Raw genomic sequence first — 10,358 nt, forward strand, 5'->3', positions numbered from 1 at the left:
TCAGTAAGCCTGAAGCCACCATCTAGGCGACACCTATCGCTACTCATATCCCCTTGATGCAGGGGTCCCGAATGTCTAAGCCTAATACCAAACAGACATCACACCAAAGTCTAACATCTAATATCGGATGCCCCATTCCAGCCACAAGCCGGGAATGGGTCACACACTGGTCCGATGCACTCACCGAGGCTACCGCCGCAGTCATCCACCTAACCATCTTCAGAGCAGGTACTGACGCAAAGACCTTGCCAGATCAGCTGTCGACGCCACTATGGCACCAGACAACGCCACCGCCCTGCGTGAGGCCATCACGCCACGTCCAGCGCCGAGACCCCGCTGCTCCATGCTGTCGAGACCCGCCGTCGTCGACGCGAGAGAAGGCACAACACACCACCTCACGCCTCTTCCATCCGGCGCCGCTCCACAAACGATGCCCTCAATAGGGAACACGACACCGCAGCGCCGCCATCGTCCGATCCGGTGATCTTAGGATTTCTCCCGGAGCGGCACGAGCAGGTTGACGATAGTTGCTTGACGATGCCTTCATCAAGGTAACGACGCAGACGCCGCCATCGCCCGCCATGACCGGAGTTGGCTCGTTTTTCACCGGCGACTATGTCTCCCCAACTCGCCGCCGGTGCTAATAGTGGGATCCAAGATCCGTCACTACCAGCCTGGCCAACCGCCTTCGATGGAGAAGGCAGCCACCACCACCATGCCCGGCACAAGAGACCCGGACGTCCTCATGCCGCAAAGATTACCCGGGGGGATCTCCTCTTGCCGTTGTCGAGACGAGGCGCAGCCGCAGTGGATCTCGATCTAAACCCCTCGGGCCCAGATTAGATCTCATTGCAGCCAAAATCTCATCCGCCAACGGCCGCCGGAGATTTCCTGACCACCGCCAACCCGCTGTGCACTGTCGTTGGAGGAGGAGGGAGATGGATGCCGCTGCCCCCACGCATTACCGCCGGCCGAGGACTGCGTCGCCTCACCACAGGGGCTTCGCCCCGCGGTGTCCTCAGCGACGGCGGCGGTAGTGGGAGGCGATGGAGGGGGAGGGCTGAGGGCGGTGTGGACGGGGACTCCCCGGGGGCGGCGCGCCGCCACCGCCTCGGGGGAAAGAGGTCGGGAGGTCGGGGGGAGAGAGGACGTCACGAGGGTGGGAATAAAGTAGTCTTTATACTGAGCGGTCGCCTTTCCCTGAACAAACTGGCACTCGAAAGTTTGATCATGAATGTAATTTGGAAACCTTATCTTGCTAGTAATTCTTATATCATCACCAGCGGCGCTCTGTTGTTATGGATGTAATGATTTCACGATCTCCCCCAAATAAGACTGGACCCATACGGTTTAGCAGGTGTTAGATGGTGATATAAGATGATTGGTTATCATAAAGGACAAGGGTTTCATGTGGGTTATCAAGTGAGACGTCACCTATGGTCCAGTCCAATGCTATCGTAAACTAGCTCTTTCTATTCTATAAGGAATCCATGCTTGGTTTAATTTTGGGGGGCGCCGGAAAGAATCTTGAGGGATGCCCTTGTTTAGGACTAATCCCAGTACATTAATCAGATTGCATTGCAGTGACGAAATTTCTTTAGGAGTAGACGACAACACGTACTATTCACGAGCATGGTCAAGTGTTCACACATGCATTCCGATCAGCCCCCGAGTTCGGGCTTCTTCGCACCAAGACCAATTTTCAAACGTTGTCACATTGTGAGCCTTGAATCATTTGCATATCTCAATGGATTTATTTCACCTGACCCGACCGGCCACCAAAATTAAACCGGAGCCACAAATACATTAGTCACTCCACACCATACAATCATGCAGAATACAGAAAAACACATGTGGCCCGACGCCGACGACGGGCACGCGCAAGATGATCGGCCGTTGCCTCGCAGCTATGCAAGATCGTCGCAACTTGCATGGCAAATTGGGCAATTTGGCGACAGCAACCTGATCCTTGGATGCACTTCATCCGCTCCGCGCAATGCTGACAAGGAGAAGGAACAAGCGGCAGAGAACAAGAAACAACAAGGGGGGGCAGACGATCTCAACAGAGCCCTTGAATTTGGGCTGCTGGAATGCGACCGCCGCTACGCTAGTGTGCAGTGACCGAGTGCCATGGCCCATGACAGTGCCGCCGTAGCACTTTTTCTAATGGAGGATACTGTTGTATGTAACACTACACAACACACACGCAGAGAGATAGTAGAAAGCAAGCGTGAGATATTGTGATTAGAGGTTGACAATGCTTGGTGACAAGCCTTTTGGAGTTTAATCTACTCCCACATGCCCAATAGAAAAGCGCCGTTCATGGCCTATCTGCACTTGTTTATGGCCACCGGTCGAATCGGATCCCGTCCGCGCACTACTTGTTACAGCGACAACTCGTTGCTGGACAAGTTTGGGACAGCTCATTGGATCAAGAAGAGTACAAAATGCAGGTGCGTAAAGTCAGGAACGGGGTGGAAAAACACATGTATGCTACTCGTAGGTATACTGTATGTAGAAAGGTGCCATTCATTCAGCCTATCTGCACTTGTTCATGGCGACAAAGTCCCGTATTTCCTCGTAGGATTTACAGCGACAACTCGTCGCTAGTCCGGCCAAACAAGTTTCGGGTCGGGACAACTCTCACTGCATCAGCAAGAGTGCAATCTATGGTACTACTCTGCTGTAATTTACAGGAAGTCAGGGACAGGGTGTGGGGGAAAATTGCATCCGTATCCTAGCTTGTGCTGTAGACATGTATGGACACTGATCAGAAGAAACAGAACAGATGGAGGATGGATCTTTACTACTGAACGTACTATCGACGAAAATGATTTTATGTACTCTCTCTTTCGTTTGTGCACAGCCATTGCAATTGCATGTCTCAAAGGCTCAAACATCCTCGGCGTATCTCGCGCTGGTGGTCGTGTGGTCGTCCTCCCGGAGCAGGAACAGGCCGTCGGCGGGGCCCTTGGCCCGGTCGTCGAACCGCTCGGACAGGAAGAAGCTCCGGAGGGAGTTGAGGTTCCACGGCGCGTCCACCTCGACGGAGAAGGCGGCGCGCACGGGGCGGTGGTCCGACAGCCGCGACTCGCACCGGTCGTACCGGGTCTGCCTCAGGCCGGCGCCGCGCCACAGCACGCGGTCGCACCACGCCGGCGCGCGCCGCTTCAACTTGTCGCCCTTCCTCCCCAGCTGCGCGCAGCCGTAGTAGGCGTCCGAGTTCCGGTGGTACTTGTACGTCGGCGAGAACGTGATCGCCCCCTCGCTCCACCCTTTGAACGTCCCTCCTTCCGACGACACCTCGCCCCGCAGCTACAAAAGAACAATCAAATCACACGTAAGTTTTTATTAAAAGTTTGAAATTTTGAATTTCCTTGTGTTTTGTATAATAATAAGTTAGATCGTTTATCCTCAAAAAAAAAAAGTTAGATCGTTGTGTGCTGGTTGAATTTGTACCTGGTCGTTTTCGAGGAGGGTCTTCCAGTCGTGCCGCTCCACCAGCAACCGGGTCTTGGCCTCGGGCAGGGAGATCCGATAGTTGAGGTCGCCGAGCAGAATCACCCGGCTGCGCAAGAGTACAAACAGTAAGAAACTATACTGGCACACCGGGCCGGTCAAGGTCTACCGCATCAACATGCATGCATGATCGCCACTTGGTTCCGAGCCGTCTTTGTCACGGGCGCCGGCCGGTGAAATTAAGCATTCTGATTGTGGAAACTTGCAGTTACCGTCGCTATTAAGAGGATATTTCATACTACTTCCCTAGATCACATTCACCGGTCTGGCATAGAAAATAAGATACGACGCATTCACTCTGGCTACTTGCTGGAGTAGTTAATATTATTAGTCGTGCGTGCCTACGTGCATGCCGTGACATGATCAATACGTGTGTACAGTGGTAAACTGGCTGGCATGTATAGTTGTATAACCCTCTGTTGAACGGCAAATACCTACCCTTGATTTACCGGTGCCGTGGGCGGTGCAACCACAAGATAAGATAACGACCGCGGTGGCGAGCTCGATGAAATCGTGGCTGTAACCGGCAAGGACGGCGGCCGTTGATATTTCCCTCGCTTAATACTCGGCCGGTCAACGGCGACAAACCCGGCAGTACGATGTGATGCATTTTATATTCCAAATTACTCGTCACAGAAATAGATATAACTAGAACTAAAATACATCTAGATACATCCGTACCTACGACAAGTAATTCGGAACGAAGAGAGTACATACTAGTGAACTACTGCTGATTTTTTTTGCAGGCTGATGCCCTCTCTAGCTAGCCTTACCAAATGTTGGAAGGGTACCCTAAAAATAAATGTTGGAAGGGTTGGCTTGCCAATTTTTTGGCCAACTGTTTGGCAAAACTACTTATGGGAGAGGAATGGGTGTGCACCCATAGGCAGCCCATCCTTAAGCATGGGCAGCAAACAAGCTTTGCTACACGTACAAGATGTTACAGGGATGAGGGGTTTACAGGGTGTCGTAGTAGTTTTTAATTGGTCATTAGTAGAGGCACGGGCCCACCCCCGTTGAAATCAGGGTTAAGAAGGGGGGGGGGGGGAGTGTTTAGAAAGTTTGGGCGGAGCCTATAGAAACCTGTAAAAGCCTGTACGTCTAGCATTTTTGGGCAGCAAACCAAACGGATTTGATCGACTTGCGGCATGCACGGAGCGCACGAAGGTAATTAGTGCAGGACGATCGATGTACTTACTCGTGATCTAGAATCTTGTGGGGCGAGGCGAGCGACGGGGAGGAGGAGGAGCAGTGGCGCCGCGGGAAGCTCGTCCGCCGGAGGATCTCCGCCGCGTCGGCGTTGCGGTGCGCCTCGTCGCCCTCCCTGCCGCCGGACGCGAGGTGGCAGCACACGAAGCAGAAGCTCGTGTCACGCAGCCAAAACCTCACGGACACGGCACCCTGCACACAATTGAATCTTTTGTTAGTTGCCGTCCGATGTATCCTCGTATACTCCCCAAGCGCGCGGGCATGCACGCACGCACCTTGTTGCCGAGGCAGCCCATGACGCCGCAGCCGACGCAGGAGACGCTGGGGCGGCGGACGAAGCGGCGGAGGTCGCCGCGGACCCAGACGGTGAGCAGGATGCCCACCATCTGCTTGCTCACCACGCACCGGAAGTCACGCGACTGCAGGCCGCCGGCGCCGTCCCTCACCGGGTGCACCTTCTGCTTCTCCCCTCCCCCGGTGGCGCCCGGCGACGGCGACGGCGACGACCGGTTCAGCGCGGCCCGCACGAGCTCGTTCCACCGCATGCCGATGCGGTTCTTGTCCGCGCCCAGCACGTTCCGCGCTCTCAGCGGCACCACCTCCTGAAATCTGCACACCGATCGTACATGCCATTTTGTTACTAACCATGCATCCACAAGCCTATGCCGCATGAGCGTCGAGGTCACTGCTCGCTTGGTAATTACTACGTACCCGAGGACGTAGATGTCGTAGGTGCCGTTCCTGGTGTCGAGCCAGTCGGACAGGTCGAGGTCGTCCGGTGGCGCCACGCCGCCGACGTTCCACGTGCTGGCGAACAGCCTGGTCGATCGATCCATGAACCCTCAGTGGCCGGCCAACAATAAGAAAAACCAGCATGCACTCCACGCCACGCCGCAAGTTGGGGTGATGATGATGATCTACTAGCTAGAGCCTAAGCATGGTGGTTGGTGGCGGCTGATTGAGCCAGCAGACATGCATGCACGCACATACCTGTACTTGAGCGTCTTGTTCCGCTGCTGCGGCCGCGGGCGCTTCACGCAGCGCTGCGCGTCGGCGTCGGGGCTGCCGCACGCGTCGAACTCCTCCTCCGCGGCGCCGGCGGCCGCGGGGAAGTCGGCGACGAAGGCGTGGCTCCCGGAGGGCTTCCTGAAGAGCTTGTTGGCCACCAGCCTCGGCCACAGAACCTGGCCGCCACCATATGCACAGTTCAAAGTTAGCTACATACAAAGCTAGCTAGGGCCGGCTAAAGCAGATCGAGAGGGTACGCGACGCCTACCTCCGCCTGGCTCTGATTCTCCAGCATGGCGAGGTCGAGCGCGTGCGCGCACCGTAGCTTAGCTAGCTCGGCTACCGCTAGCTCCTCCTGGGCTGTGCTAGGTAAAGTGGGACGGAGGGGAGGGAAACGTTGGACGGGGTAGGCAAAGCGGGCTTAAATAGGCCGCGATCGGGACGCTAGGCGACGGGGAGCCAATAGACAAGTCCTGCCACTGCGCGGGGTGGATGTGACCGGATGTCGATCAGTGTACGCCTCGCACTGCATGGTGCCCGATGCGGTGACGCGAGACGGGAAGAAGGGGGAGGATCGGTGGCCGTGACAGTGGGGATAAAAGCCGCCTTTTGAGCCTCGATCTCTAGGCGGTCAAAGAGGTGTGGGATCACGGTGAGGTGAAGATAAACTAGATTTTTCCGGGGGACCAACGGGCCGGTGAGAAGCTGCTCATTCAGCCATCAGCCACAGTTGTGGTGGACTGGCGTACGCTGGCTGGCCGTGGTGCATGCTAGCAAAACTCCTATGTCCAGCTGAGGCACTGGTGTGCTGTTGCCACGACAGTGAGTCCATCCAACGCCTGCTGACTAGTGACTGTCAGCTTCGTTCGGAGAGTTGTTCTTGATCGTTTTCGGTGTGCTTTTGTTTGGGGTTAGGAAAAAGGTTCCAGTCTGGTAGTGTTCTGGTAATTTATTGTCCAGTTATAAGCTTTGTGGGACCGATGTTATTTTTACAAGTGTAGTTTTTGTCAGCAGGTTATATATAGTTACATATAGGTTGTCGATGTTTTTAATAGCTTTTGAGATCTCATTGTTACACATGTTTAATTAACATCTCCTTGATATAATATGTCCCTTTTATATTAAAAAAGTGTATATGCATAAAAATTGGAAGCGCTTCTGCGCTTCGTTGCTATGACAAGTAGAGCCGCTGCCAATAGTCCAAGAAGCAAGACCTTGGGGTTGTGATCTGCGAGCTCAACCACAATAATAGAAAAATAGTCTTGTTAAGTCTCAGTCAATTGAAACTTGATTATGTCTCAGTCGATGCTATATTAGTGAGCATACATTGAGATCCGGACAAAAAATATTTTCAGATTTTCTTTTTCTTTCTTACATGGTATGCCTCTTGAGTGAGACTTGTTAAATGTCAGTCGACTAAGACCTAGCCAGACCCATAGAAAAATGATATGTTTTACATGTTTTTGGTAAAATAATTGCGGGGTAGGCTTTTCGTAATTCGTGGTATGCTGCATTTTCTTTCATACCCGTAACATATTTGTGTGTGTGTGTGCGCGCGCGCGCAGGCGCATATTATGCCTTTGAGAACTCTAGTATGCCAGTTGTCTACAAAATCAACTTTCTCATGGCTCTTTTTTTTATTGTTTGTTTGACCATATTTTATTCAGTCCGCTAAAATGGTTTATGTAACGCACATGTTCAGTACTCTTAGCACTTTTGGAATTAATCTGAAATATGATGTCTAAGCCTAGAGTTTACTCTTAATCAATTACCATAGTGCCTGGCCCTTAATTTTTTTTTTTGCGGTTGGGCCCTTCAAGTTTTCACGGATAAATGTCTAGAGTTAACAAGAGAGCACATAGGCTATCTATAAAAATTAGCAAACAAGAGAGCACGTTGATGAATGGAGAGTCGTCTCTAGGTGAGCACATATAAGTACGCTTGTGATCTCCAATCTTTTTCTAAATCACTGGAATATAATGCATTGAAATTTGGTTGTACGAAATATAAATATTTAAATTAATAATAGGAGAACTAAGACATATGATATATTATATTTGATTATTGCATAGTTGTAAAATATTCGTTGAATATCGGTAGCGCAATAGAATGGAAAGATCATGTTCATGCATGGTGACATATTGAAATGCACATTTTCTCGTTCATGGTTGCATTTTGAGATACTTAGATGTTTATAAAAATAGATCAGTTGGATCACCTATTTATTTAGTTATATAGAATTGAATGATTCCATGCAGTCTTAGAAAATTCAAACATATAACCCCCCGCGCAAAAAGAACTATAGATGTCAGATTTTGCGCACCTCTTGATTTACATTTTTTTTGTAGACTACGAGTTAACCCATTTTATCACAAAATGGAATACACATATAGGCCATATTATGAGTATGCAGCGAGTTTTCTTTTGTCTCAACTTCAAAATTCATTTTCTGTTTTTTGTTCTTGAAAATAAACAAAACACATGTGCTTGGGTGTACAAAATCTATGTCCAGTTGATGTGCCCCGGTTCCAACATGCTACGGTGAATTTTGCATATATAAAATGGTCAGTGCCTGGTTGCAGACGCATATCTTCTTGTTTTTATGTACAACTAGCTGTATTATTGAACATTCTTTTAAGAGGGGGCACAAGTTTTTTCCCAGCACGTGTTTAAGTATTGTACCTAGGACATATATAGGCCTAGTAGGGGGGTTGAGGTCTATAGAGTTTTCAGGCTCAACATAACCAACTTGTACTGCGTGCCACGTCGTGTATGTGATATATAGTTAAATAAATCACATCATGTGGATTTAAGATATTATCTCTCCCGATTAATCCACTTTGAGAAAAGGAAGCTTCTTAATTGTCGTCTATCCAATTTAGGTATGATCATGTGCCCTTTCTTCTGCACACCACTATCAATACTTGAAAATGCTACTTTTATACTTATTCGAGGAATCAGGGGTACCCGTAGTCTAAACTTCAACATTCAGCAACGTAACATACTGATATTTTCGACAAACAATGAATTTTATTAGCTTAAAATAAAGCATCAAAAGGATACAAACATAATGAGCACACACTTGTCTTTGCATAATCAAGATGCACACAACCAACACAAACGAATACATACAAAGAATCATGCTGACAAAAAGCAAAGTCATACAAGACTGAAGAACTACAACAACGACCATCTGCATCAGCCATCTATTGATGTTAGAAGGACAACGAGAAGGGTTCTCTAGCAACAATGTCTCAGGAAGAGAATGGCGCTCAAGAGTCGCCATTGCCGAATCTAACCACCAAAAGTTAGATCTTGGATTTTTACTATGAAGATCAAGTCCGAAAATTTGAACAATGCATTCAACAAGGTAACGACGCAAAAACACAGCCATTGCCTGGTATAACCAACTAGGGTTTTCACCCCGGAGCTAAAGACCCAATACTAAAGAAGTACCATTAAATTGAAGTCATCATGTGATGTTACTACACTTTCATCGACCATATATCTGCAAGTAATGTTATTCATGAAAATTAGTAATACCGTCTTGCTCTGTACCATAATTTCTAGCTTGCTACTAATTCGACTCTCATTCTTTTCAAGATATTGTTGGGGAACGTATCAGAATTTTAAAATTTTCTACGCATCACCAAGATCAATCTATGGAGTCATCTAGCAACGAGGGAGAGGGGAGTGCATCTACATACCCTTGTAGATCGCGAGCGGAAGTGTTCAAGAGAACGGGGTTGATGGAGTCGTACTCGTCGTGATCCAAATCACCGATGACCTAGCACCGAACGGACGACACCTCCGCGTTCAACACACGTACGGTTGGGAAGACGTCTCCTCCTTCTTGATCCAGCAAGAGGAAGGAGAGGTTGATGGACATCCAGCAGCACGACGGCGTGGTGGTGGAAGCAACGGTGATCTCGGCAGGGCTTCGCCAAGCTCCAATGAGAGAGAGAGAGAGAGAGGTGTTACGTGGGGAGAGGGAGGCGCCAGAGACTTGGTGTGGCTGCCGTCCCTCCCCCCCACTATATATAGGGCCCCTAGGGGGGCGCCGGCCCTAGGAGATGGGATCTCCAAGGGGGGCGGCCAAGGGGGGGAACTTGCCCCCCAAGCCAAGTGGGGCGCCCCCCACCCATAGGGTTTCCAACCCTAGGCGCAGGGGGAGGCCCAAGGGGGGGCGAACCAGCCCACCAGGGGCTGGTTCCCCTCCCACTTCAGCCCATGGAGCCCTCCGGGATAGGTGGCCCCACCCGGTGGACCCCCGGGACCCTTCCGGTGGTCCCGGTACAATACCGATTACCCCCGAAACTTTCCCGATGGCCGAAACTGGACTTCCTATATATAAATCTTCACCTCCGGACCATTTCGGAACTCCTCGTGACGTCCGGGATCTCATCCGGGACTCCGAAAAACTTTCGGGTTACCGCATACTAATATCTCTACAACCCTAGCGTCACCGAACCTTAAGTGTGTAGACCCTACGGGTTCGGGAGACACGTAGACATGACCGAGACGACTCTCCCGTCAATAACCAACAACGGGATCTGGATACCCATGTTGGCTCCCATATGTTCCACGATGATCTCATCGGATGAACCACGATGTCAGGGATT

General features: G+C 50.6%; 1 protein-coding gene across 1 annotated transcript; it reads right to left on the reverse strand.

Annotated features, from left to right (window-relative positions):
* Positions 1-2,532: 2,532 nt before the first annotated feature.
* Positions 2,533-6,120, reverse strand: LOC119285062 (type IV inositol polyphosphate 5-phosphatase 9). Its single transcript, XM_037564265.1, has 7 exons — positions 6,005-6,120; positions 5,719-5,912; positions 5,440-5,547; positions 5,004-5,337; positions 4,718-4,920; positions 3,460-3,568; positions 2,533-3,315 (listed from the first exon to the last, which is right to left on the reverse strand). Exons 1-7 carry the CDS (start codon positions 6,029-6,031, stop codon positions 2,893-2,895), a joined length of 1,398 nt encoding a protein of 465 aa, XP_037420162.1. The 5' UTR covers positions 6,032-6,120; the 3' UTR covers positions 2,533-2,892.
* Between the last annotated feature and the right edge of the window lie 4,238 nt (positions 6,121-10,358).

The sequence above is a fragment of the Triticum dicoccoides genome, chromosome 4A (genome assembly GCF_002162155.2).
Source record: "Triticum dicoccoides isolate Atlit2015 ecotype Zavitan chromosome 4A, WEW_v2.0, whole genome shotgun sequence".
Taxonomy (NCBI): domain Eukaryota; kingdom Viridiplantae; phylum Streptophyta; class Magnoliopsida; order Poales; family Poaceae; genus Triticum; species Triticum dicoccoides.

Excerpts from the sequence above, each read along its gene's own strand:
- LOC119285062 (XM_037564265.1), bottom strand. The coding sequence starts at position 6,031 with ATGCTGGAGAATCAGAGCCAGGCGGAG. Across the intron at positions 5,548-5,718 it reads AACAAGACGCTCAAGTACAG|GCTGTTCGCCAGCACGTGGA; the intron begins GTATGTGCGTGC and ends TCGATCGACCAG. Across the intron at positions 3,569-4,717 it reads CACAAGATTCTAGATCACGA|CCGGGTGATTCTGCTCGGCG; the intron begins GTAAGTACATCG and ends ACTCTTGCGCAG.